The 27,400-nt window shown below is 40.7% G+C and overlaps 2 protein-coding genes across 2 annotated transcripts in view; one reads left to right on the top strand and one right to left on the bottom strand.

Annotated features, from left to right (window-relative positions):
* MCM9 (minichromosome maintenance 9 homologous recombination repair factor) overlaps positions 1–27,400 on the bottom strand; it is an 85,181-nt gene that overhangs the window by 40,436 nt on the left and 17,345 nt on the right. The window contains exons 5-6 of the mRNA XM_052645480.1: positions 23,914–24,039; positions 22,353–22,472 (exon numbers count right to left, since the gene is read on the bottom strand). Coding sequence (XP_052501440.1) covers positions 22,353–22,472; positions 23,914–24,039 — 246 coding nt within the window. The remainder of the gene's footprint in view (positions 1–22,352; positions 22,473–23,913; positions 24,040–27,400) is intronic.
* ASF1A (anti-silencing function 1A histone chaperone) lies at positions 5,394–18,814 on the top strand. The gene is made up of 4 exons (XM_052645481.1): positions 5,394–5,806; positions 12,103–12,218; positions 16,978–17,154; positions 18,424–18,814. The coding sequence occupies exons 1-4, from the start codon at positions 5,698–5,700 to the stop codon at positions 18,634–18,636; spliced, it is 615 nt and encodes a 204-aa protein (XP_052501441.1). The 5' UTR covers positions 5,394–5,697; the 3' UTR covers positions 18,637–18,814.

Here is a 27,400-nt window from a genome sequence, read left to right as displayed (position 1 = left end):
TAACACTTTCTATTCTGTGCCATACTGATGTGATTACATAGTCACTTCTCCTACTGGACCAAACGATCTTTGAGGATAATATCCATGTATGTTTTTGTCTTTGAGTATTCCACAGAGCCTAGCACAATAATTTCACATAATAAATGGTCACTCTCTCTACATATATAATGAGTTACTATTATTAAAATCATTACTGTAGGAGCTATTCCTTCTAGAAACATCTGTAAACTACAGAAAATCTCTACACTCTACATTCATAGAGAAATTTTCCTTTAAAACTATCATTAGGGCTTCCTTGGTGGCCTAGTGTTTAAGAATCCGCCTGCTAATGCTAATGGTTTTGATCCCTGGTCCAGGATGATCCCACATGCCTCAGCGCAACTAAGTGAGCCATAACTACTAAGTCATTGCTCTAGAGTCCGACAGCCACAACTACTGAAGCCCGTGCGCCCGAGAGGCCATGCTCCGCAACACGAGAAGGCACTACAGTGAGAAATCTGTGTGCCACAGCTAGAGAGGAGCCCCCACTGACCGCAACTAGAGAAAGCCTGCACATAAAAACCCAGTGCTGCCAAAGTAAATAAACCAAAAAAAAACTAGCATTAAATTTTGACATCCTATAACTAATAACAGGGAGCTCCTCTAACTAAAGATCATATTACAACTAGCCTTAAATGAGATTTTTTAAAAAGATGGGGACAATAACACAAATGTGTTCTCAAAGAGAATATAGTACAGTGACAAATAATTACCATTTATATTAACTGGTATTAAGATACCAATATATAGAGAGAAACCATTTATTATGACAAATCATTGTGCCAGGTAAAATTTAGGAATTAAACAAAGGCAAGAGGTCAACATTTCCATACCTATGATAACTTCTGCAGCAGGCAGTGTCTGAGATTTGACTTCTCAGTTCTAATACATTTTAATTCAGTGTATTTAAACTTTGTGGATCACAACAAACTGTGGAAAGCTGTTAAAGAGATGGGAATACCAGACAACCTTATCTGTCTCCTGAGAACCCAGTATGCAGGTCAAGAAGCAACAGTTACAACCCTGGTTGACTGGTTCAAGATTGAGAAAGGAGTACGGCAGGGCTGTCTGCTGTCACCTTGCTTGTTTAGTCTGTACTCTGAGCACATCATGAGAAACGCCAGGCTGGATGAGTTACAAGCTGGAATCAAGACAGGCGGGAGAAACATCAACAACTGAGATATGCGGATGATACCACTCTATTGGCAGAAAGTAAACAGAAACTAAAGAGCCTCCTGATGAGGGTGAAGGAGGAGGGTGACAGAGCTGGCTTAAAGCTAAATATTAAACAAAATTTAAGATCATGGCATCCAGCCCCATTACCGCATGGCAAATAGAAGGAGAAAAGGTGGAAGTAGTTGAAAGATATCCTCTTCTTGGGCTTCAAAATCACTGTAGATGGTGACTGCAGCCATGAAATCAGAAGACGTTTGCTTCTTCACAGAAAGCTATGACAAACCTAGACAGTGTGTTGAAAAGCAGAGACGTTACTCTGGCAACAAAGGTCCACATAGTCAAGCCTATGGTCTTCCCAGTGGTCACATATGGTTGTGAGAGCTGGACCATAAAGAAGGCAGAGCACCAAAGAATTGATGTCTTCAAACTGCGGTGCTGGAGAAGACTCCTGAAAGTCCCTTGTACGGCAAGGAGATCAAATCAGTCAATCTCAAGGGAGATCAACCCTGAATACCCTTTGGAAGGACTGATGCTGAAGCTCCAGTATTTTGGTCATCTGATGCGAACAGTCAATTCACTGGAAAAGTCCCTGATGCTGGGAAAGATTGAGGGCAGGAGGAGAAGAGGGCATCAGAGGATGAGATGGCTGAATGGCATCACCGATGCAATGTATATGAACTTGGGCAAACTTCGGGAGACAGTGAGGGACAGGGAGTCCTGGTGTGTTGCAGTCCATGGGGTCTCAAGAGTTGGACACGACTGGGTGACTGAACAACAATTTTAATTCAGTTTAATTCTAGTAATTAACTCACTCTTTCATCTAGCTTTGTGTGTGACCTCAATTTAACTTCAACTTTAAGATTCTGAAAAGCCCTCTGTAGATGAGCTTTGGAACTCAGAAGCAAGCTGCATCTAGTCTGTTCAGAATTCAAGGTGAGTATGCACAGTAGCAGATACTTCCTCTGAGAAATGTCTGCAGCACACAACCCCACCCTACAACCTACAACCTATATGACCACATCGTTTCACTCCATAGAACGCCCTTGATAAATGAACAACAAGCGGATTACATACATAGATTGTTAGGGCTGCCAGACTGGGTGGCTTAAATAATAGAAACCTGTTTTTTCACAGTTCTGTTCTGAAGGTTAAAAGTAAAAGATCAGATGTCAACAAGGTTGGTTTCATTTGACCTACAAATGGCCACTTTCTTGAGTCCTCAAGCGGTCTTTCTTCTGTGCATGTGTGCCCTTGGCATCTCTTTTTATGTCCAAACTTCCTCCTCATATAAAGAAGCTAGTTAGAATGGATTAGGGCCCACTCTAAGGGACTCACTTTAACTTAGACACCTCTTTTAAGGCCCTGCCAGCAACTACAGTCAGTCTGAGATACTGAGGGCATACATATGAATTTGGGGTCAGGGAGAACGGCACAATTCAGCCCATAACAATAGCTAACTAGGTTCATTTATCTCTGTCCTAGGCATTAACTTAGTCTTTGTTCGTTTTAGAGCCAAAGCAACCTTTTTCAGCCACCCTTCCCCCAAGCAGGCTATACAGAGAGAAGTGATTTGAGGATTACATTCCATGTAGCCCTCTAAGTGTCATGTGGGTCCCCCTGGGTACTTCACATACGACAACATTCATGGCAACCCATCTGCGGCAATGTGGTTAACTGTTTGAGAGTCACCAAAAAGTTGTTCAGCAACAAATCTTACAGACTGTCTTGTCTCTGAAACCAGAATAATGCTTTTACAATCTTTCCCTAAGGGGAAAGGCGTGTCTAAGGCATGTCATTTAATTAGAAGTACACAAGGGCACATCTGGAAATCCCTGTGGTCTTCCTGGAAGGTATTATCATTGGTGAGGAAACTACTGGAGCGAGTACCCAAAGGCTCTTAATACTTTTGAGGAGCAGTAACAGTAAGAGTTAAGACAAGAAAGGTAACAGTAAAGGCCTGGAGCCAATTCTTGAGGCTTCCAGTGAGCTATTAGAGAGGGCTTCCCCCGCCCCTTAAATACTCTTATATATGACATGATAAATAAAGAGTTTAAAGAAAATAAGCCAGAAATATTGGGTTGGCCAAAAAGTTTTTGGATTTTTCCGTAACACCTTACGGAAAAACTCCAACAAACTTCTCGGCCAACCCAGTAGTACTATCCAGGTAAATCTCATTCTTGATGCTGAGAACAAATCTTACACACTTCATAATGACACACCTATGAGCAGTGGACAGAGGAGCCTGGCAGGCTACAATCCACAGGGTCGCAAAGAGTCAGACATGACTAAAGTGACTTAGAACACGAGCAGATTAAAAATGCACTTGATTTTTACCAAGCTTATAAAGTCATTTTTATAAAGCAAACGGATTTCAATCTCCTCATAACAATGCCTGCAATAATGAGGAAACTGCATATATTCCAGTCTCAAGAGAATCTTGTTTTATACTTCAAATGGTTATCTTCTATGTTCTGTGTGTCTTACAACAATTTACACTTCATCTGAGGTAGCCTTAGGCCCAGCACTAATAACAATGAACAGAGAATATAGTTTATCAGCCAATGTAATTTGCACCTGTCACCACAGTACGACTGCTATACTCTAATTTGTACAAATACCTGGGCTTGAGGAAACCCTTTCCAGTAGATCGTGGTATTTGCTAATCCATCGATGATACAATGGGATCCTCACCCTGAGTAGTTTCCCTAAATGTGGGAGGCCTGGGATTAACTGTCCCATTGCTGTTGTTCTATGGCTAAGTTGTGTGACTCTTTGTGACTTCATGGACTGCAGCATGCCAGGCCTCCCTAGCTGTCTCTTATTAACTTTCAAAAGACCATCAGATGCAGAAGTCTCACTAAAAGCAACCTGCAATGAACAGTGTCCAAAGAATGTTAACTGAAAAATTCTCAGCACCATACTAAGAGAAAACTTTCAGCATAGATGACACTTAAATAACTTTCTCTCTGAATTTAATTAACCAAGTGGTTTCATTCAAAATACTTAAAAAATGATGGTTTATGCAGCAGGGAAAAAAATCCCTTTATATTGCTCTTATTTAGAAAATAGAAACAGCTCAACAACCTTACACAAAATGTGTTACAAGCTCTCCCTTTCCTACAAAGGTAGTCAAGAACAAACTGACGCTGAATGTGGAGTAATCAAGTAAAGATTCCTCTGAACTTGCTCGTGGTGCCATACATTTTTACTTACTAACGGTTTAGGTCATGACTTTTTGGAAAATTGCACATCTTGGTATGCTTTCGTGGTCTCTACTCGCCTTTTGCCTTTTCTGCTTGTATCTGTTGCCTTTACGGTCTTCTGATACTTGCATTTTCTCCTTTTTATGTTCCTGCTGTGTCCACCGAACAGGAGAAACCGGGTATAAGTGATCCAACCTCAAGTCATCTTTTTATTCTAGACTTTCCAGATTGGAACGGGAGAAAGACGACCCTGGTGCAGCCCAAATACTACCTATTCCACAAAGTGTGGGTGGAAAAGCGTTTCCTCGCCCTTCATTTTGTATCTATTTAACTAACGGCGCTGTCGTGCCCAAACGTAGATATTGGCCAAGAACTAGATTTCCAAAATGGCTTTGCTCCTTTTGAGCTGACATCAGTCTATAAAATGCAATTTACTTCCACTGCAACCAACCTTCCCTCTAACCCAAATATTACCCAGTATACAGACAACTGAACCTAAGCTAGTGTAGACAACGGATTCGCATCTCCTAAATTCAGTAGAGAGCCGACACAGCCGTCGGACTGATGTGAAGAGTCAGAAGGGGGGGGAGGGGGAGACACAGAACAAACACGTTACACAAACCCCAGAGGCGGGTGTCGCCAGGATCGCGCCCTCCCGTCGCCGTGCCCACGGCGAGCACGCTTTCCCGCCGTGGCCACGCCTCCTGCCGCCTCGCCGTGGCCACGCCTCCCTCGACCCCGCCCCGCTGCGGCCACGCCCGACGTGAGGCGCGGGAGCCGCCGGGCCGGGGGCGGGGCCTGCGCCGCCCCTCCCCCCGCCGCCGCCGCCACTGCCGCCGCCGCCGCCGCCGGCGGCCTCCGCGCGGGCCTCCCAGCCCGTATTCCACTCACTTTGTTCTCCGCCTTTGTCCTAATCCACACCAGCAGGTGGAGCCGCAGTTAAAGTTTCCGAGTCCATTCCGGGAGCGGGAGCCCATCTTGCTCGCCGCGGAGGCCCTCGCTGGAGGAGGAGGGTCAGAGCTCGGGTGCAGCCAATCGCGGGCAACGCTGCTAGTTATCAGAGCAGAATGGGCTGTAGTTTAGTGAAATAGGAAAGCTGCAAAACACTGTGGAGTGTTCCCGTGTAAATAAAGAGGAAAAAAAAGTTTCTCAAGTCGCCGCTGCACGACGTCGGGCCGGCGCCGGGGCGGGGGTCTGCGCTCTCCCGAGCGGCCGCGCGCTGGACTTTATTGTGCCGCAACGAGCCCCCCGTCCCCATTGTTTGTGGTGTTTTCAAAATATGGCAAAGGTTCAGGTGAACAATGTAGTGGTGCTGGATAACCCTTCTCCCTTCTACAACCCATTCCAGTTCGAGATCACCTTCGAGTGCATCGAGGACCTGTCTGAAGGTGAGTCGGGCGCCCGCCCGCCGCCGGGCTGTCAGTTGCGGGCTGCAGACGTTGAAAGTTTCCCGGGCCCGGCCTCACGCGGGCGGCCGGGGCTCGGCGCCGAGCGGGCTGCGGGCTCGGCTTTGCGGAGGGAAACTTGAAGTTGATGGACGACGGCCGGCCAGGCGCGCGCGGCGTTCGGCCGCCGCCGGGGCGCCTGCCGCGGCTCAACTTGCGAGGAACTTGTTCGAGCGGAGGTAGCCATGTTGTCAGCTTTGTCTGGCGGGCGGGCGCTTCGCGAGACCCGCACTCGCGCCCGCGGCGCCGGCCGGGGGTCGCGCCGGGCTGGCCCCGGGCACCCAACGGCCTCCGCGGCCCCGGCGAGGAGGTGGGAAGGCAGAGGCATGTGTGTGGTCGGCGCCGGCGAGTTCGCAGCGGAGCCATCTTACCGAGAGTAGAGAATTGGGCCACCGACCCCGGCGTCACGACGCCTCCTCTCCGCGGGTGACGAGCGCGGCGCCCCGCCTGCCCACCTTCCTGCCCCCGAGCAAGAGGCACGTCCATTTTTAGCGCTCACGCTGGAGTTACCGGACTCTCCGGGGTGGCCATGCCCGGCCGCTTCGGGTAGGGGGAGCGAGGCTGTCCTCGCGCTGATTTCTGGTTCCGTGGACCAACCAGTGGGGGAGGCGGGCGCAGGCTCGGCCCCTCGGCGCCACGGGCCGGCGCTCTCCGGGGGCCGCGGGTGCTCCCGGGCCGGCGCTCCCCAGCCGGCACCCAGGATGCTCGGGGCGCCCGGGGATGCTGGCGCGCAGGCTCGCCCCGAGCAACGTGGGCTCCTCATCCTTAGTGACTGAAATCTTCTCTTCTCTCAGGAAGAAACATACTGCTAAGCTAGCAAGTTACATTTAACCTGAGAGCAGAAATAAGTAAAATATTTAAATAATTTCCAGGACTTAATCACTGGCTTCTAAGTAGTCTGAAAGACGTCCTTCAAGAACGTGTTGAAATCTAATTAGAGCAACTCCACATCCAAATACCCTGAACATAAAACACAAAAGTGGGCTAGGAAATAAAGTCCTGATGGCAATGCAAAATTTAGTATTTTTTTTTCTAAGTACGTTTTAAGGTCCTCAGAAAGACATATAGCATGTGCAGTAAGAAATTTAGAAAGCTAAAATTTGCCAAGGTCTTTCCGATTTGATTAAAACCATCCAGTGCTCCATTTTCAAAATTTCAAGGGGGAAAAAAAGTTTAACTTCATCGATGGTAAGTTTACAGCTAAATAGGGGACAGGCTTTTTTTGAACTTACAATTATGTTTAGCAAAATTCATCTTAAATTATATGCTAATCAAGGCATGTAAAGCATTTTCACTTTAAAAATTATCCTTTAATCCCTGTATAATGTATTTTAGGTAGCGTGTAAACTATTTCAATGACAAAAACCAACATATGCTCATTGTAATAAACTTTTTAAAAGTTGTTCATACATATATAAAGTAACACTCCTCTGTACTCAATACCTTCCGCCAACATGTCACTCAAAAGTAACCATAATTACCACTTTGGTATGTGCTGTTCCATACATTGTAGTTTTACTACAAATATAAAGCACATATGCACATACGAAAGTAGGCACATTTTGAAAGACAATTCATTTATTAAACTAATTCTTAAATGGGCCGTTGCTAATAAAAATTAAAGGGGATTTTCCTTATTACCGAACTTTGAAACTATTTGGTTACTAAAGTACTGCCATAAGCATTTCAGGCACTAGGCCCATTTTCATGCCCACTAGACATTTTTTTGGTTTTACTATCAATTGCATATAAAAATGGACAAATGCAAGAGAAATACAATAAATGAGTCCCTTCCAATTTATACTACAGTGTTTTAGGCATTAGAACTTCTTGAAATTACTGGTATTTCTCAAGTGATACCTTCCATTTTAGGAGCGAGTTCTCAACAAGGAAGTTAGATGATTCAGGATGTTGTTACAGGGCTTTGACAATGGATGGCTGAAACCTGCCATTGATGTGTTCTGTTTGTTATGGGATCTTTTCAGAACCAAGCTGAATCCTATCAGAATTTTTACAGTACTGATGTCAGGAATACACCTTACTTTGACTTGTCTACCTCACTTCCCAGGCTCTTATACTGGGCATTTATTTAGTACTTTTTAGGAGTTTAAGCTGAGTCATACTGAAGCTGCAAAGGAATCTTTCAAAAAGGTGCCATGCTTATGTACTCCACCTAGAGGCTGTGTGGATTAAGGAAATAGAGTTTACTTAGCAAAGACTTCTTATAGTCCCATCTTCTATGCTGCTGCTGCTAAGTCACTTCAGTCGTGTCCGACTCTGTGTGACCCCATAGACGGCAGCCCACCAGGCTCCCCCGTCCCTGGGATTCTCCAGGCAAGAACACTGGAGTGGGTTGCCATTTCCTTCTCCAATGCATGAAAGTGAAAAGTGAAAGTGAAGTCACTCAGTCGTGTCTAACTCTTAGCGACCCCATGGACTGCAGCCAACCAGGCTCCTCCATCCATGGGATTTTCCAGGCAGGAGTACTGGAGTGGGGTGCCATTGCTACAGTTCTTAAAAATATTTGTTCTTGGAAGTGAACTATAGAATAGTCCAATGAAAAATTTTCACTGTATAATTTTGTTTCAAGTTCCAAAGCTTGGCCATCATTTTTCATACTTTAAATTGTCAATAGCCCTCACATATTTTGACTTTCCTTTAAAAGCTGTCCTGTAGCTTTGTTTCAGAAAAAGTCTGAGTGCTTAAGAGAATTTAGTCGAAATCTACTGTAAGACCTATACAGGGGTAGGACAGCAATCCACAGATGTAAGGAGAGGCTCTCCTGTTAAGTCCAGGAGATAGGAGACCTTGGGTGTGTTTGGTCTGATGGTCACCAAGCCTGTACACATTTTCATTGACTTTACTGCTGACTTTGTTATACCTTCTGTGGATTGCTGATTTCTCTGCTTCTTTACTGAATGGAGCCTTTTTGAAAAATGTTGATCAATATTTAGAGCTGTCGGTTGAATACATACTTACAACATAACTGAAGGAAGCTTCATACTTTAAAGCCTCAGGTTTGTACTAACTCACAAATACTACATACTTTCCCCTAGATTAAGAGTCTTCCCAAATAGTGAAATTAGTTTGAAATTTACTTGGTGACTTCCCTCACTCCCACCTCAAATGGAGACACCTGCAGACTGAAGTTACCATGATTAAATGAAACAGTTAACTTTTTAAATAAATGAGTAAACTACTTCAAACTATCACCTGTGTAAAGCATTCCATCCTGTCCCTTCTTGTTTCAAATACAGGGGGCAAGGAAATGAAGCTGGGTTCAAAAAAAGATTAAGAACAAAACAACTGATGCTAATTTATAAATAAGTATTGAGTGTTTTAAACCCAGTAGCTATAGCAAGCATCCACAGCATAAAAATTAAGGTACCCTGAGTTACAGCCTATACTCCTTAAGGCTAGATTATCTACCCCCCGGCCTCTGCCCTCAGCCATGCCTTCCCACCTCCCGCAGTTAAATTCCTTTATTTCACTGTTGATTTGAGAGCTAAAAAGGGAAGAATTTATCTCCCTTAGATTTTTGGAAAGAGCCCAGGCTTTGGAGTCACAGAGACATAGCTTGGATTCTGATTCTTCCATTTACTAGCTGTGTGAATTTGGGCATATTACTTAACCTATCGAGAGTCTCAACTTTACTTGTGTAACATGTATAATTAATCTCATGTGATACCTACAAAGCTGTTGAGGTTTTGAATAACAGGTGTGAGGTGGCAAGACCAATGCCCAGGTATTTTATAAAGGGATGTTTATAAGTTATAACCACGTTCCTGCACCAGACCACAAATGCCAGTTTACACCAATTAAGGCAAGATCACAATCCATAGTAGTACAAATACTTATGAAATGAACAAACAGTTATGGAAACCTCTGTGTGACAATTCCCAGTCTTCTCTTTACTCGGCTAGTTGAGTAGTTTCCATACCCCTTTCTCCTTAAAACCATTTCTCCACTTGACTTTTGGGTTACCTGCCTCACTGGCCACTAATTGGGTAACTTTAATTGATCCTATCTCCCTGACTTCTTAACTTTGGAGAGCCCCCTGGGCTCGCTCCCTTGGAATCCCACCTATTTTCAAGGTTTGACATATGGACAGTTTCTAAATTTTTACCAGACTTATGATCTCCACTTATTCATTACCTTCTTTATCCCTGGAACTCCTGATGGTTTCCCTTCCCTGCCCCCAGAAAAATAAGTGGCTCTTGCTGGCTCGACCTTCAGGATATATCCACAGTGTTACTACTTCTCCCCTCTATGGCTACATGTGGTCCAAGACACCATGATTTCCTGCCTCAACTGAACTATCCTCCTGTTTCTTCCCTTGCCATCTTACAGTCTATACTAAACACAGCAACTAAAATGATCCTCCTAAAATGAAAGTCACCCACTCCAGTATTCTTGCCTGGAAAATCCCATGGACAGAGGAGCCTGGTGGGCTACACAAAAAGTTAGACATGACTGAGCGACTAACGCTCACACACAAAATGAAAATCAGGCCATGTTGCTCCTCTACGCAGCATTCCAGTGGCTTCCCATGCCTCTTCATGATAAAGCCACAAATCCTCACGGTGACTTCCAAGCCCTGCATCCTCTGGCTACACCTCTCCCCTCCAAATCTCCCAGTCAGCTGCTTTCTCTTTTGCTCATTCTGCTGTTGCCCCAGTGGCTTTGCTTTTCCTCAAGCATGTGCCTGCCCATCTGGCCTTAGTACTTGCTGTCCCTTCTGACTAGATACTCATACTGCTTGTTCCCTCTCTTAATCTTCATCAGCAAATAGATAATCTCATGAGATGTCAGATGTAGGACCCTGCATCTAGAAATGTACTAGGAACTGAAGATAAAGTGGCCAAGGTCTGGGACAGAAGCATGACACAGTAAGAGGAAGAAGAAACCTCAAGGATCTCTTCACTGAACTGCAGTTTATAATCACTATGAATGAGCAGTGCCTAGCCTATTCCTGTTATCTATTGAAGGAACAAAACAAGCTTCAAAGTTATACAAGAATGACAACACATGATGGCATTAGACTCTCCACAGGTGACCCAGAAGCATCACCGCCCCCCATCCCTGAGTCTGGTGTAGACTTTGTGGAGTGGATCCAGGAGTCAGGCCACACAGTGCCAAACAACCTAAGAGGACCAGGAGGTCTCAGAGATAATTTGTATTTGTAGAATGGTGTTCCTCCCCCTACTAATGAGGAGGCCTCTTGCAAAGAGCAGTCGTTGTGCTCATCTCTGGGTTCTTACAGAGCACACTGTAGAGGGTGCTCAGGAAAGACTGAATTACATACAACAACTGAATTACATGGAGTGCCTTGGGTTGTACTTTTTTCTTTCTTGTTCCTCATGCCTGTTCCCACAATATATACTTTGACATATCAAGTGGTATAAGGAACCTTTGTTTCCTCTTCCCAATGTAAAGAATGGATGACAGGAAGGGGTGCCATGAGGGAGAAACCCCACTGTGAACCTTTAGCAGTTGAATTGAAGCCCTAAGGGGCTTCTGAGCCACAGGAGAAGTTTGCAAATAGTGATTTTTCCACTTTGGAGCTCTTTGATCTGGATCTATGCATAATATGGGTTAGCCCTTCAAAAGTGGGTTTGAAGTGAAGTGAAGTTGCTCAGTCGTGTACCGACTCTTTGCGACCCCATGGACACCAGGCTCCTCCATCCATGGGATTTTCTAGGCAAGAGTACTGGAGTGGGTTGCCATTTCCTTCTCCAGGGAACTTTCCGACCCACGGATCGAACCCAGGTCTCCCACATTGTAGACAGATGCTTTACCGTCTGAGCCACCAGGGAAGTCAGGTTATTAAATGATGACATACAGAAAAGGGAGAGGGATTCCTTAGCCAAATAAATGTAGGAAACACTGGATTAATAGTACTGGTGTTCTTTACTGAAGGATTTCTCAGACCCCTTGCTCTGCCAGTGTGCTTTGCAAATCCTCAAGAGACGGTTTTAGCATTTCCCAAGCTTTTGGCCATGTTGTTTCATTGATGAGAAGCCCTGCCCAGGAACCAGGATTTCACATAACAGCATTGTGAGAAACTCTGGTATGAAATGTACGAATTTTATAAGGAGCACTTAGGTGCATTTCTGGATTTTCTGGTATGAAAAGCCAATTTTAGCAGCCAATAAATGGTGTAAGTGGACATTTAAAGGGTCTTTGATGTCATCTTGTAATTACTGAATATGAAATAATATTTTGGTTTTTAACCCTAGACCTGGAATGGAAAATTATCTATGTGGGCTCTGCAGAAAGTGAAGAATACGATCAAGTTTTAGACTCTGTTTTAGTGGGCCCTGTTCCTGCAGGAAGGCATATGTTTGTATTTCAGGTAAGATTATTCTTGGTATATCTGTATGCCAAATACATTTCTAAATGGTCCTCAGCCCTTTCTTTGCTTTTGGGCTACATCATTCTGGTTCTGCTGCATTCACTTATTATCTGCTTCTTTCGTGTTTTAACAAGTTTATGTGTCATAAAGGAATGCCACCTCCTGGTTACGTGTGCTGAGAGTGTTACTGTGATTTTTACTTCAGGGTTTGCACAGCATGCAGTTAACCTTATACTGCGTCAGCACACATGTGATGGTTAATTTTGCACTCTTCCTGTGAATAGCCCCTTAGTATGAAACCTTTAGGGTGGTTGGCTGTCCAGCAGCACAAAACAGGGGTTCAAAATGCTTACTAACTGGGATCGTCAGTAATATGCATTTTCAGATTATAGTTTCAGACACTAGGAATGATGTAACAAAACAACTTTATTTCAGCATTATCAGTAATTCAGCTAGGTTACCAGGTATGTTAGAAGATAAGAGATCTGTGAGATCTTAGGTCACTGGAAGTCCAGTGGTCTACTAAAGCATCTACCCTACACTTCTTATAGAGGATTACTATTACAAATCCACAGCTCCATCATTTATAAGGAGAAGCTCTACTAATACATAATTATGTTCTCAGATCCCACTGACAGTATTTAGGTCTGTGCCAAGGCTTCAGACATTGTCTTCTGTGTTGAAAAATATTACTCCTTTCAAGGCACATCAAATTGTTGTATACAACTATCTAATCACTTCTCAGTTATCCATGTTTATTAGAGGAAGATGTTTATAATAGTCCAAAGAGTAACTAGCCATAGTTTTTAAAAAAAAAACTATTATTAATTTTGTTACAAGTTTTGCTACCCAACAGTTCCATTATTTAAGTAGAACCCACTGAGAAGACTTCAACCAGGAAAAAAAAGCTAATTCTTCTGTCCCTGAGCGCTCACTTCTTTCACTTCACAGATGAGGCCAATTTAAATGAATACTATTGGTTAAATAATCCCAGGAGATATGGGCTAAGACTCACTCAAGCCTATCTCTAGAGCTACCACTGCTCCCTCCTCGTTCCTAAATTTGAATTCAGAATCTTGGTCTCCTAGCCTTAGTGCTTCTTATTAAAAAGCAACAACTATTATATGTAAATAAATGGTTAAGGAAAGCGTAAATATACTGACTGAACGGCTCAAATATATTAGTTACAAGTTCTGTTAGAGACTTCCCTGGTGGTCCTGTGGTTAGGACTCTGCCTTCCAATGCAGGGAGTACAAGTTCGATCCCTGGTTGGGGAACTACATGCCCACAAGCCTCCTGGCCAAAAAAAAAAAAAACCAACCAAATCATAAAACAGAAGCAGTTTTGTAACAAGTTCACCAAAGACTTTAAAAATGGTCCACATTAAAAAAAAAAAAATCTTAAAAAACAAGTGCTGTTAAGCTGAGTTGTGTGACTGACAAGGGTCACAGAGGGTATGAGAGATGCCTGTGTAGGGAAGTCCTGCACTTGAAAACTAGGTTTAGTCCCACTCTGCTGCTTGTAGACATGTGACTTCAGTCAGGCTCCTAGCCTCTCTTAGTCATGCCAGTCATCTCTGAAGTGTGAATAATAGCCTACCTCATAAGAATGTCATGAGGAATAAAGCAGTTAAGTATAATCGGTGACAGACAGCTTCCTGTTTCTATAATGAGAACTAAGTTTTTATTCTCTTAGCTTCTTGAAATTGTTATATAAAGAAGCAGTATTTGCTCTGATCCACAAGCCTAGAGAACCTATACTTCAAATATGTGCTGTGCATAGTCATGTCTGACTCTTTTGCGACCCCATGGACTGTAGCCTGCCAGGCTCCTCTGTTCATGGAATTTCTCAGACCAGAATACTGGAGTGGATTGCCATGACCTTCTCCAGGGGATCTTCCCAACCCAGGGATCAAACCCAGGTCGTCTTCATTGTAGGCAGATTCTTTACCATCTGAGCCACCAGGGAGGACCACTTCAAAGATGATACTTCATAATTCAAATCAAGAAACTTGAGGTGTAGTGATATACCTTTCAATGCTGATTAAAAAAAAAAAACTTGCAAAAAAAAGCCGTATTTTTGAAACAGACTTTTAAAAATTTATCTTTTCTACGTGTTTATGTTGGTTAAGAATATTCCTCAACTTTGGGCTTTAAGTGCTGTAGGAAAAGTTATTAAAAACTATTTCCCTCTAGTGATTTTCACTTTGGTATGTGTGCACATGTTGCCAGAAGTACAAAGGAAGCACAGTGTGACCTAGATCATGTGTTCAGCCTATGCATTTTCCAATTCACTGTTATCAGCAGGAAGGTACTAAGAGTATTGTGTTTTATGTTTGAAACAAATTACCATAGTATTCTGGTCTGCCATGATTTTGCCTCTCCGAATCAACATGCCTTCCTCTTAGTTGTGTCAAAGGCTAGCAGGAAGGTGCCCAGACATCTGCCTCGTATTGCTTGTTGGAGTCAAAGATCTCTGCTTATCACTTCTCCATCCTAAATCATCTGAGAGGCCTGCAGGCTTCTCTCCTTGATTTCACTCAGGCTGAATCCTTTAGCAAACAAATTTTAAAACACAAACATGCCGAGAACCAATATGCTGAGGGGATGGGAAGCAATAGTGGGAGAGGTTCCCATAGTATTACACCAGCTCTGTTTCCCATCTCCACCCAAAGGCAAACAGCATATTCTCAGGACTGGCCCCCTGTTCTATTCTGGTATTTCTCCAAAGAGATCATAAACCACGTCAGGGCAGGAACTGAGTTATGAATAAATTTCAAAATACTCTGTATATACTGTGTCTAGAACCATGCCAGAGTTGAAATCACAAAGAAGAGTTGGATGGGACTCCTGCCCAAGATAAAGCTTAGAATTTCAGGGAAGGTTGAAGAGTAAACATATTTAGATTGTTGGAATATATTAATAGAGACATTGTGTCAAATTAATATGAGTGCATAAAGAGTGCTATTAATTATATGTTTGGATTAGAAAGTGCCTTACTAAGAGGGATACACTTGACACAAGCTTTAAATATGATTTTTTCAGCAAGTTAGGGAAGGAATATATGCAAGGCACAAAGGCATTACTACTACTAGAATTATTACTACTTTTTAAAGAACTTACATTTCTAGACCAAGAGGTGGAGTTAAAGAGATTTTAATGTTGATTGAGACCAATTGTGAAGGGCCTTATAAATGAAGCTAAAAATTGAGGGGTTTTTTTTATGTCAGAAATTAGGGTAGTCACCTGAGGTTTTTAAAACCCAGTGAAGGGACAGGAATAGATCTACACTTAGATAGCATTAGCATGTTGGCCACAGTGCAAGTAGGCTACCGCTGGGGGAGACCAGTAGGGAAGTTTTAGCAATATTCCAGATAAGAGATGAAGACCTGAATTCTGCTTTCAGAGATGATAGACATTGAGACCGGAGAAGGCAGTGGCACCCCACTCCAGTACTCCTGCCTGGAAAGTGCCATGGACAGAGCAGCCTGGTGGGCTGCAGTGCATGAGGTAGCTTAAGAGTCGGACACGACTGAGCGACTTCATTTTCACTTTTCACGTTCATGCATTGGAGAAGGAAATGGCAACCCACTCCAGTGTTCTTGCCTGGAGAATCCCAGGGACGGGGGAGCCTGGTGGGCTGCCGTCTATGGGGTCACACAGAGTTGGACACGACTGAAGCGACTTAGCAGCAGCAGCAGCAGATATTGAGACTGACTAGATGTGGGAGGTGGGGAAGCTGAGGGTGACAGGTTTCCAGTCTAGGTGACCAGGTGGGTGTCCTGTGCCTTTCTGTGTCGCCCACATGTGGTAGGTGTTCAGTAATCATGAGTCTTGTATGATAATGGCCTGAGAACTCCAGTCAGAAGTGCTCCCAAGCTGAGGCATGGGCTGAAGTGCTCAGCCAGGCCCAGGGATGGCCCTTTGTGCCACAGCAAGAGCAGCCAGTCTGTGGGACCTCATATGCTTCATGCCGCCAGAGTCGCTGCTCTCGGCCATGCCCAGTGCTGCCTGTCCCCAGCCTGTGACACCTTCCAACTAAGCCCTTCTTGTCTTCCACGTGGCTGCGGACAGGGCCCGAGCCTTCACTCAGCCACCTCCAGCCCACCTGCCTCAAGTTTCAGCTTACAGCAGTTTGATTCAAAACAAGATCTGCCTCAGACAGTCTCTACCTTCACTGAATTTCCATAGGATGTGGGACTATTTGTATTTTTTGAAATTCTGCTATAAAACTATTTCCATTCCATTTTCAGTTTTGTATTAATTTCCTATTAGAATATCTGGGGGGGGGTGGGTGTTGACTGGATATGAGAATATTGGTCCTAGGAAACTGGATAATAAACATTTGCTGCCAAAAGGCTGTATGGAATAATTAAATATTTACTGATTTTTAAGGTCTGAAATTATGACTGGGGAAGCTTGGACTCAATAAGACTATTGATTTGTTTACTATATTTTATAAAAGGTTTTGTAATTGAATATTGCATAATCCGTCATGAACCAGCAAACACAGTAGCCACGTGTATTTTCCTCTGGATGTGGTGATGTTTTCAGGTACTTAGGCATATCATGGAGAAACATATGAACTATATTTTCTAGCTATAAGTCAGTTTCAAAAATGAGCATTTGCCTTCCCAGTATGATTTCCAAGTCTTGGTTGCTGTGCCCTTGACTGAAGGTGCTCAGTGTAACCAAAACTCCAGTTTTGCTTATGGTTAACAAGACTTTGTGCTGTTTCTTTCTTTTTTACATGATTCTAGGCTGATGCACCTAACCCGGGACTCATCCCAGATGCAGATGCCGTAGGTGTAACAGTTGTGCTAATTACGTGCACCTATCGAGGTCAAGAGTTTATTAGAGTTGGTTATTATGTAAATAATGAATATACCGAGACAGAATTAAGGGAAAATCCGCCAGTAAAACCAGACTTTTCTAAGGTAATACTCCTTTTCATTATTCCCTTTTCATTCATTTTACTATACAATTTTTTAAGCAGTTGCCATTTCATAGTACACCATGAAAGTGGCTTTGAGACAAAATAAATTTGAGGTCCTTGTGCCAACTAAAGCAAGCCAATCATTGTTCCCTTACCATGGATGACTTCAAAGCTACCTCCAGGTTAGTTATTAGCGGTTAATGTTGGTCAGGCACCTTGAGAGTCTGATGATTTAGAAAACTGAAAGTGCCCCCAACAGGTCTCTGCTAAAGGCTCTCTGTATGGCATTCCCCATACATCATGATTCTATCTACTTCCATCTTTAGGACATTCAAATTCCTGTTTGTTGTACTGATCATTCCATAATATTTTTGTCTGTAACTTCTCAAAATTGTAGAGGGACATTTTGTTTTTCATAGGAACATTGTTATCTCAAAACTCCCATATGCCTTGCTTCGTCAGCAATTCTCAGGTTAAACTACAGGTCTTAAATATTATCTGGTGGTGAAAACAGTTAAGTTTCTGAGTGAGAACCTGAAGTCTGTGATTTGATATTCTCAGAAATACCAAGTACTTTATGATTTTCCATTGGGAACTATAATAGTTTAGTAACTGGTGATTTTTGTGAGATTGAACATAACACTATCTGCCAGACCATGCAAGAAACATTACATGGGAGTGGAATGGAATGTTCTTCTTTCTGATAATAAGGCTAGAATGTTTTATTCTGATGTGGAACCTTCCCTTTCTAATTTATTAGTTACCTATATGGCTACTTGAATAGCAAAATGAGAAGGAACTAGAATATTGCATCTAAGAATGAGCAATAATAATTAAAAGATAGGAAACCGTTAATAATGAGAGGTCTTATTTGGGGATACTTTGCATTTTACTGGAAAATATTACTGAAGAAATACCACATCAAAATCTAGAAACCACCTTAATTTGTTAAATGAAGCATCCTCTGATACATTCAAGAGATTCTCTCCCTTTTAGGAAATAAGGATAGAGTTGGATGTTTTCTTGGATAGTAAAAGATCTGAATGATTCCCTCAGGCTCCCCACATCTTGTTTCCATTAGGCCAAAATAATTTCTTTACTGCAGCCCTATTGTTTATTAGTTTAGTATATTTTATTTGACTTATACCTTTGTATATGAATTAGCCCTTTAGGAGTACAAATATAAAGAACCATTCTATTAAGGTCTATTTGTATACGGTGATCTAGCTTTCTCAGTGTTTGCCATTTATATATTTTCTTTATCCTCTAGCTTCAAAGGAATATTTTGGCATCCAATCCCAGAGTCACAAGATTCCACATTAATTGGGAAGATAACACAGAGAAACTGGAAGATGCAGAGAGCAGTAATCCAAATCTACAGTCACTTCTTTCGACAGATGCATTACCTTCAGCATCAAAGGGATGGTCCACATCAGAAAACTCACTAAATGTCATGTTAGAATCCCACATGGACTGCATGTGACCACCTGCCATCCCTTTAGTACAAATTAAGCTATAAAAACACACAGAACTATTTCCCTGAAATTCCGTAAGTACATAGTCAAGATGCAATGTGAAGAATTTGTTTAAAAAACATCCTGTAGAAAGTTTATAAGAAAACCAGTATTTGAGCAAATTGTGGAATATAAATACAACTATTTTTAAGTAAGTTTTTCTCTAATGTGTTATTTTATTTGTTCTAAAACTAATCTGATTAAAACAGGTATTATTTTCTTCTCTATATGTAATTAAAGCACTTGAAAAATGAATCATTAGACCAGGTTGTAAAGATGTCTTAGCCTCTGGGATAATAATCTTTGGACCACTATCTTAACTAACCTTTGAAAGAACAAAGTGCACTTCCACTAAATGTGTCTTCCTGTGATAACACATAATTTGGTTTGATTTAAGGGGCAAATTTCCATTCTTTTCCTGGCATACCCTTAAAGAAGGGATTTAAAGTAAACTATATGTGATCAAGAACTTCAAGAGCTAGTTTTCCAGGCCACTTTGAAGCCTCTTATGTCTACTATTCAATTCATATAATGTTAGACAGCATTCAGTTTGGTTCTAAGGTAACAAACGTGGTTAATTGTTTATAAGGTCCTCTGGCTATGATTTTTGTTTTTATAACAGTTTAGGACATCACAACAGTTCTTGAATTGTACATCATCACCCAGTGAATTCAGCATGTCAGAAGCAGATACAATCTCCCTAAGTTTAAGAATAGAAGAGTAAAAAAAAAAAAAAAAAAGAGTATAATGACTTTGTTCTGTTCATTAGTTTTATAAAAAAAAATACTATGAACATAACCCTTTAAAACTGTTTTGACAAGTCATCTGTTGTTGGCAGCATTTATATAAAAACAGTAGATTTGGAAAGATATATTTAGCTTTATCATATGAAATATATATATTTCCACATAAAGTACTTTTCTCCGTATCTCCTGACACTCATGTACAATATTTGTGGTAGACATATTCTAGATAGCTTTTTCAGATGAGGTTTTTTAAAAGCAATCTTGAAAAGGAATGCACTAACTAAATGGGCCAAAAGGTTCTTTTTCTTTGATGAGAGCTAAGTCCTTCCTCAAAAAGTTTCTTATGTTCCAGTAAATTAAGTGTAGAATATTCGCATCACTCTTGCTGCTAATCAAGACATTAGCCATATAATACAGAATTATGCAGTGCCTTCATAACTAAAACTTTTATACTGCACTTTTTAAAAGCATTTATTTTGAGGAAGGAAAGGGGCATTTGTCTGAATATGGATTCGAAGCTGTATATATTTCCTGTCATTCTATAAAGTGACTTTGTGAAGCAAAATTTTGCTAAATGTTAAACTTGAAAGTTTAGTATACCAGATAATTAAAATACTGTCCACTAACTAGTTCATAGACTTTAAAAGTAAAATACGTACGACTGTTAAAACAACATGAAGAAAATTTCATTTTTGTCTAATTGCAATTAAAAGAAAATGTTAAAATATTAAAATGAAAATAAAACTAATACTTTCCAACCAAGAGCTCAGTGATTAATATAACAGGAACACAATACATGCATATTAAAAATAAAGCATATATAAGCCAAATTACCAAATCAACTCACAGCTGAGTTTTTATCCTGATTAATTATGATTGATTTGTACTGACATCAAACAGTTAGGTTTATACATCAATTTGTAAACTGACAGCTAATTTTCACAGAAGTTTGAGGCTTAAAAACTATTATCTCTTATTTAACATTTTGATGGTTCTATAATTTTAAAAAATAAAGAGTGAGTATTCAAACGTTAGGAACTAAGAAACTAGAATGCATAGTTTGTTTTTTATTTTTTCTTTTTAGCTAGACACTGCCTAAAATAACAGCTAGAAAGTTTAGAAATGTTTTTTCCCTTTCTGATCATAGTGAATAGCTGTGTCCTGAGAAGATAAACATGAACAGATTACTTCTGCCACAAAGGAAATAGGCGAGTAGGCCAGAGGGAATGAGGCGATCATTGGAGCTGAGAGAACAAGCCGAAGTCTGAGAAACATGCATGCATTCGTTCATTTATAATCTTATACAGCATTAGACTTTCATTTGGTCTTTACCCTCAGGTTTGAGGTTTTCTAGTTACCAAGAAAGTCAGTGGCAACAGTTTTCAAAACATTTCACTGTAATCTGGTAAAAAAAAGAAATTTAAGTATGACCCCCATAACACAAGTATGTATATTAACAATTTTCACATAATACACCCGTAATAGTGCACCTTCTCTGTGCACTAGTACACTGTAGTATCTGTTACGGTATTTGAAAGTGCTGGTTCTGACCCATGAATAACTTTCTATGACCCTCTAATGGGTTGTGATACAGTTTAAATAAAGTGTAGTCTGGCCCTTTGGGTGGATTAGAAGTAACAGTAACTTATCTACAGTTCTAAAATTTATATTCCTTCTACCTGCCATTTCTTTCATATTTGGGTTATAACCTTGGCAATAAGACAGAAAAGTGCTAATTCAGTGAATCCAGCAGCCATTCAGTTTAAAACTGTCCAAATACTCAGAAATTACTAGTAGTCCACAAATTAGCCTGGTCTTATTTCTTGACACTCCATATAATAATTAACTTAGGAAACATTCCACGTCATTACTGGGGAAACTTTTATTTGTTCATTGTTAATATCATTTAATACAGAACTCTAAAATACTGAGTCATAAAATTTTGAAATGCACATGAAGTGTTCTTCATATATTCCTGCCTTTTTCCCTTCCAGTACCCTAAAGCTTGTCAACTCTTCTCAATCCACAAATCCCTTCTTGTCGGTGCTTAATATACTGTTTAGTTATATTTCAAAGCTGCTGCTGCTGAGACCCCTTAAAACAGGGATCTTGTTACTAAGGACCACTAATGGAGCACTTCCTGTTTTATAAGTTTTAAAATATAAGCTTCTCATAAGAAATCTGAGTACAGGCCATGGACAGTAGACATCCCTAACAAGTAACAACATTTGTAAAATGTATGAAACCAAAGGCCTACTATAGGAGAACAGGAGAAATATTTTCCCAGTCAAAACAGTGTAGAAATTTTAAATGACATCAAAACATGTCTTTTAAAATAATTTTTTCCTCAAGTCACTCTATAATCAAATCTTAACATTCTATCAGCAAAGGCTTTAGATATACTGTACTTGTTGAAGAATCATTAGTGTATGAATGAAGCTCCACGTTGCAGTGATAAAAGTACACTTTCCACATACTAAGACACATTTTCTACCTAAGAATTTTTAGCAGGAATCACTGCTGCCTGTGAGATCCATAAGCATGAAAATGCCTTAAGCTTTATGCCATCTATTTACTTTGTAAAGTGAGATTTTACCCCTACTTAGTTTCAGCACTGTTTGCTGGGTCTTCATAGGATTATATATGCTGCTTAAGGCTATACAAAAGTAACCACTAGAGAATGAGAAAATTGAACACAATCATTTCAAACTAAGATACAAAAAAGACACATGGAATAAGCTTTTGAAAAATAAGTGAAGGTGGAGCTTTTGAAGTATTTTCTTAGAGCAACAAAAGTAATGCTGAATATTTACTTAGGTTTTTGGCAGTAACTCAAGTCTTGAAATATATCCTATTATAGGTACTTTTTCACAAGAAAATAACCATTGTGTTAGCTTCTGAAGTAACATTAAATTAATTGAAATCATCACATAAAATACCTGCGCTAGTAGATCCAATTCCTGTGGTGAGCACAGATCTTGGTGTAATCTTTGCTGCATATTTGAGGAATTGAGATTTCCCTGTGCCAGGATCCCCAACCAATAAAAGATGAGATTCACCTAGAAAAGCATAAATAAAGTTTCTAATTGCTATGAAAAGACTCATAAGTGTAATTAGTCAAAAATGGTCCATTTGGAATGCTCACACAATTTTTATTTTATGTAGTATTTTAGTTTAAGGTCATTCAAGGAAGACTTTATCCAGAATGTCCTTAGAAAAGTTAACTTTCAAAATAAATAATCTTTGGATTTCTGAGTGCAGCATTTAAAATTAAAAACTTTAAAGAGATTTTCTTTCTAGTTCCAGATGTTTAGGGACTGTGTTTAACATTTAAAAAACTTTTGGCTTATAAAGTTTCCAATTTTATTTAATCTATTTTAAATATCAAACTACTGTGATTCTTTTCATCCATCCATACAAGTATTTTTATTTAAGTACTTTTAAGTGTTTGTGACTGTACGTGCTTTATAAACACCAAATCACTTATGATTCTAATAGTTAAGTGAAAACCTTTTCATTCTATGAAAATTTTAGTAGTTTAATCAAATATCTATCTTAAAAGTTCTTACTTTTTGAATGTAACATAGAAAAACATGTGAATATCCTGTGGCAGATGTTATCTCACAAGCAAATTTATTTGGTTATCTTTGACCAAGCAAATTTATTCAGTCATATTCAAGTATTTTCTGAAAATATTCATAGGGAAATACTATTTAAATTCAACATTTAGCAGAATGCCTTGTAATAGTAGATAATCAAAACATACAATATGCATAAACCTTATTATACTTATTATTCTATACTGTACAATATGGTTTTGAGTCCTTACTAACACCTGGTTTACAATAATGTCCTTTTAGTCTTTTGGTTAAGCCTTTGGTTATTATGGCCCTTATACTACCTATATGAGGGCCTAATAAACCTAATTTATGCCATTCAGGTCAGGTAAGTGTTTTAACCACAAAAGAGCTCCCTGCCATTTGGAAATGACTTAAGAGTCATTTTGGCTTGAATGCGTGACCTACAGCAGCACCTCTCAGCAGACGGCATATTTGCTACCCACCAGCAGAAGGGGAGCCAGCAGGCAGATGACTGAGAGCAGTAGTCTAAGAGACATACACTGACAGTCACAGATGGAGAGACACTGACTTGGAGACACTGAAAAGCACTATTTCGAATCCTTTCCTCTTGGAGAAAGACTGGAAATCCAATGAAAAACACAGACAGTAAAAGAAACATAAAGATTTTATACTGTGGCTCCCTTATAGACAGGAGCGAAAATTACATACTCACTGGAAAAGTCTTTGGAAAGACTGGGGTTCTACAAAGTGGTTCCTGATGCTGGACTGAGTATTAGACAGTGAACAACTGTCAGTTTTTAAAAGACTGCATTTGGAAAATAAGGCTCAACAAGCAATTTTTTATTCAGCAAAGGGAAATCGTAGCTTCTCTTCTTACTGTATGTGTTAGTATTTCTCAGAAATCTTAATGGGTACCAACCTCTGACCCGTGTTCCTGTAGCATCGGTTCTTTGAATCCCACCAGCCAGCACCATGGCCACAGCAAGCTTTACTAGGTACATTCCAAAAACTTGAGGGCACAAGCTGGCCAATATTTCATTCCTTCCTGGGAAAGGCAGAAAGATGAGTTATCAGTAATTTTTCAAGAAATACTAACTGAAATTTCCCTTTCTATCCTATCTTCTTGACACTCTAAAATGGTCTGACTAAAAGGAGTGAATAATGTTGTTTTGTTCCTGAAAGTCCTTTTCTTATTAATGCCTTGAGATGAAACGTTCTGGCTGCCACCTGTTTTAAGTTTCTATAAATTTAGCATATTTATAAGGGACAGAAAGAAATCTCTTTTCTCCCTCATCAGGCTAGCATTATCCCTTAATACCAGCTGTACTTCCTGTGCAATAATTTCAGTAAAATTACTCCACTGCCTAAATAAAAGGAAGGTGTTTGATCTCAGAAACAATGAGTCAGACTGTAGAAAGGTACTTGGAGCTTCTTCAGGTATAAAAGAGGTAAAATCAACCCATCCTGTGAATCAATTCAGCATTTGCTCTGAGCAGTTTGGTAAATTCTGTTTTATCTAGACTGAGTATCTGTGTTATCAGGATATTTAGAAGACCATTATAAACAACTCTAGGAGTCCAAGCTGGAGTTCTTAAGATTCTTCTGATCACATGCTTTAAATAAGAGGTTATCATTGTCTTAGGTTCTGTTTCTAGAAATGTCAGACACTAAATCTGAGACTCTGCCTATCCCATCCATGAATAATTTAGATATTTCATTCTGTCATTGGCCAGTCAACCAATGAGGCTCACAGATTCTAACAAGCCTTTCCTGAGTTTGTCTTATTTGGAACTCACTACTGTGATGGCACTCTGTGTCTACATTCATGTTACCAGAAATTAATGTCCGTATGTTGTGTGCCTAGTCACTCAGTCATGTCCGACTTTTTGTGACACCATGGACTGCAGCCTGCCAGGCTCCTCTGTCCATGGGATTCTCCAGGCAAGAATACTGGAGTGGGTTGCCATGCCCTCTTCCAGGGTATCCTTTCAACCCAGGGATTGAACCCAGGTCTCCGGCATTGCAGGCAGATTCTTTATCATCTGAGCCACCAGGGAAACCCAATGTCCTCATGCTGGTAACTAATTTACACATCTGAGGGCTTTGTTTGTACACGTTTCAGTGATAGCTCTTTTGAGGAGGAAGATAATCATACAAGTACTACCTTAGCTGATGACACCAGTTCCAGAAGCTTTTCCACCAAGATAAAGGAAAGGGGTTCCTCCATAATTCATGGCCCTATGCACAAAGGCTACTTTTGTAATGAATCAAAATTGACTCAGTGGCAGTTAAGCTCTGGTGATGTGACCTGGGATGGCAAAAGTGGTGAAGAAAGAAAACATTCTAGTATAAATAAAATAGGAACCAAAAAAAAGAATTAGTCAACCCTGGAAGGAATTTCATTAACCGCTAAAGGGAATCCTTCCCCTTTCCAAGGTAGAAAGCCCAGAGAAAAAGACGAAATGTCTGAGATCTACATAGTTAAGACCTGACAGCAGGTACATAAATTCTGACCAGAATCTAGAAATTACACATTCAAAGAAATAATAGCTTCAGTAAGCAGGGAACAAGTTGACAGACTGGCCTTGGAGACACTCAAGCCAAAGCTGAGCTTTCTCAGTAAAGGTGGATTCCCTGACTAATGTGCTGACAGGAAGCACTTCCTATGGGCTTTCAGGTCAGAGCCCAGTGTTACTAGCTGCCTGACCTCGGGCAAGGTTCTGACTCTCTCCGCCTCCATCTCCTTATCTGTGAGATGTAGATGATAATGGTATTGCACATAGAGCTGTTCAAGGAGTTAATTATTGCACAGCACACAGAACAGTACCTGGCACATAGGAGCTACTGAAACTTATTATACCTGTATTACTTGTGCCTAATTCTTCTCTCACCATTTCCTCACACTGTGATCATCATAAAAGATAAACTGAAGTCAGGTCTGAGGTACCAGAGAAAGGCAAAGGGGAAGGTCCATTCCCTAAATTTGTTATCTAAAGTTGAAAAACTTAATTCCTTGGGTCATGGCAATAGAAGCTCTCATGACTATCATGGAAGAGAATTCATTAGGGGGAATAATACCCCAACACTTTCCTTCCTCTCCCCCCGGGCAAATTTCTGGTTCTAGACTGTGTTAATAGTGTGCCCATGTAATCCACTCTTGTGGCATGACCATTATTTACCCCAATGAAGAGAACTTAGGTCTAAGAGGATAAGTCACCCTGGAGTGGGTTCAGATGGCCCAACAGAAGCCAACCCCTTTGGGTTTCTAGCCATCCTCTAAGCATCAGGGTCAGGGGATCCCTGAGATCACAAGAAAATCTTTGGCTCCTTGTCAGCACTCACAGTATCAGATCTTAATGAAGCAAGCCAACCTCTCAGAGCTGAGCAATGTAGTAATGTCTGTCTTTAGACAAGCAAAATGAAGACACACTTTGGATATAGCTCCCCACCTCCACCACCCTCCCTCTACCCCCAACACACACACACACACTGAAATGGTAAGATATGGCTGATAATAGGTACTCAGGAAGCTAACAAAGCAGAATCTTCATACTAAAAAGAAAAATGTTGCCTCATTTTCTCCCTGTCTTCCTACTTATATTTCTCATAGGTTATTATATTTATTTATTCCTTTCATCTGGTAAATAAGATGTATAGCTATAGCCTTCTAATTAAAACAAGATAGACTCTTTGATCAGCAGCACAAAGCACTTCTGATAGTCCTGTATGATGCCCTTCCTAACACTGTCACAGATTTTTGTAGGGAATTGATCCAGAGAAACAATGTTAAGTAAAAAAACTTATTTAAAAATACATATGGTTCATAGAGTCAAACCACTGAGGAACTGATGCTTTCGAATTGTGCTGGACAAGACTCTTGAGTGTCCCCTGGACAGCAAGATCAAACCAGTCCATCCTAAAGGAAATCAACCCTGAACATTAACTGGAAGGACTGATGTTGAAGCTCCAATACTTTGGCCACCTGATGCAAAGAGCCGACTCACTGGAAAAGACCCTGATGCTGGGAAAGATAGAGGGCAGGAGGAGAAGGGGGTGACAGTAGATGAGATGGTTGGATGGCATCGCTGACTTAATGGACGTGACTTTGAGCAAACTCTAGGAGATGGTGAAGGACAGGGAAGCCAGGTGTGCTGCAGTCCATGGGGTTGTAAAATCAGAGACGACTTAGGTGCATGAACAACATGATTTGTAAAAGGTTTGCTTAATGAAGCTATAATATAGAGACCTTTGGTTCTTTCTGTATGGATCAGATAAAAAAATGATTGATAACCACTATATATGTGTTACATACATAAGCAAAAGCACAAAAAAAAAAAAACCCACAAAATAAAAGCCAACTGCTTGTATTTAAAGCAAATGAAAGTCTTATTTTGTGGAATGATATC

This window comes from Budorcas taxicolor, chromosome 9 (assembly GCF_023091745.1).
Source record: "Budorcas taxicolor isolate Tak-1 chromosome 9, Takin1.1, whole genome shotgun sequence".
In the NCBI taxonomy this organism is placed as follows: Eukaryota; Metazoa; Chordata; class Mammalia; order Artiodactyla; family Bovidae; genus Budorcas; species Budorcas taxicolor.
The sequence above is the reverse complement of the archived record's forward strand: the minus strand, read 5'-3'. Positions and strand labels throughout refer to the sequence as shown.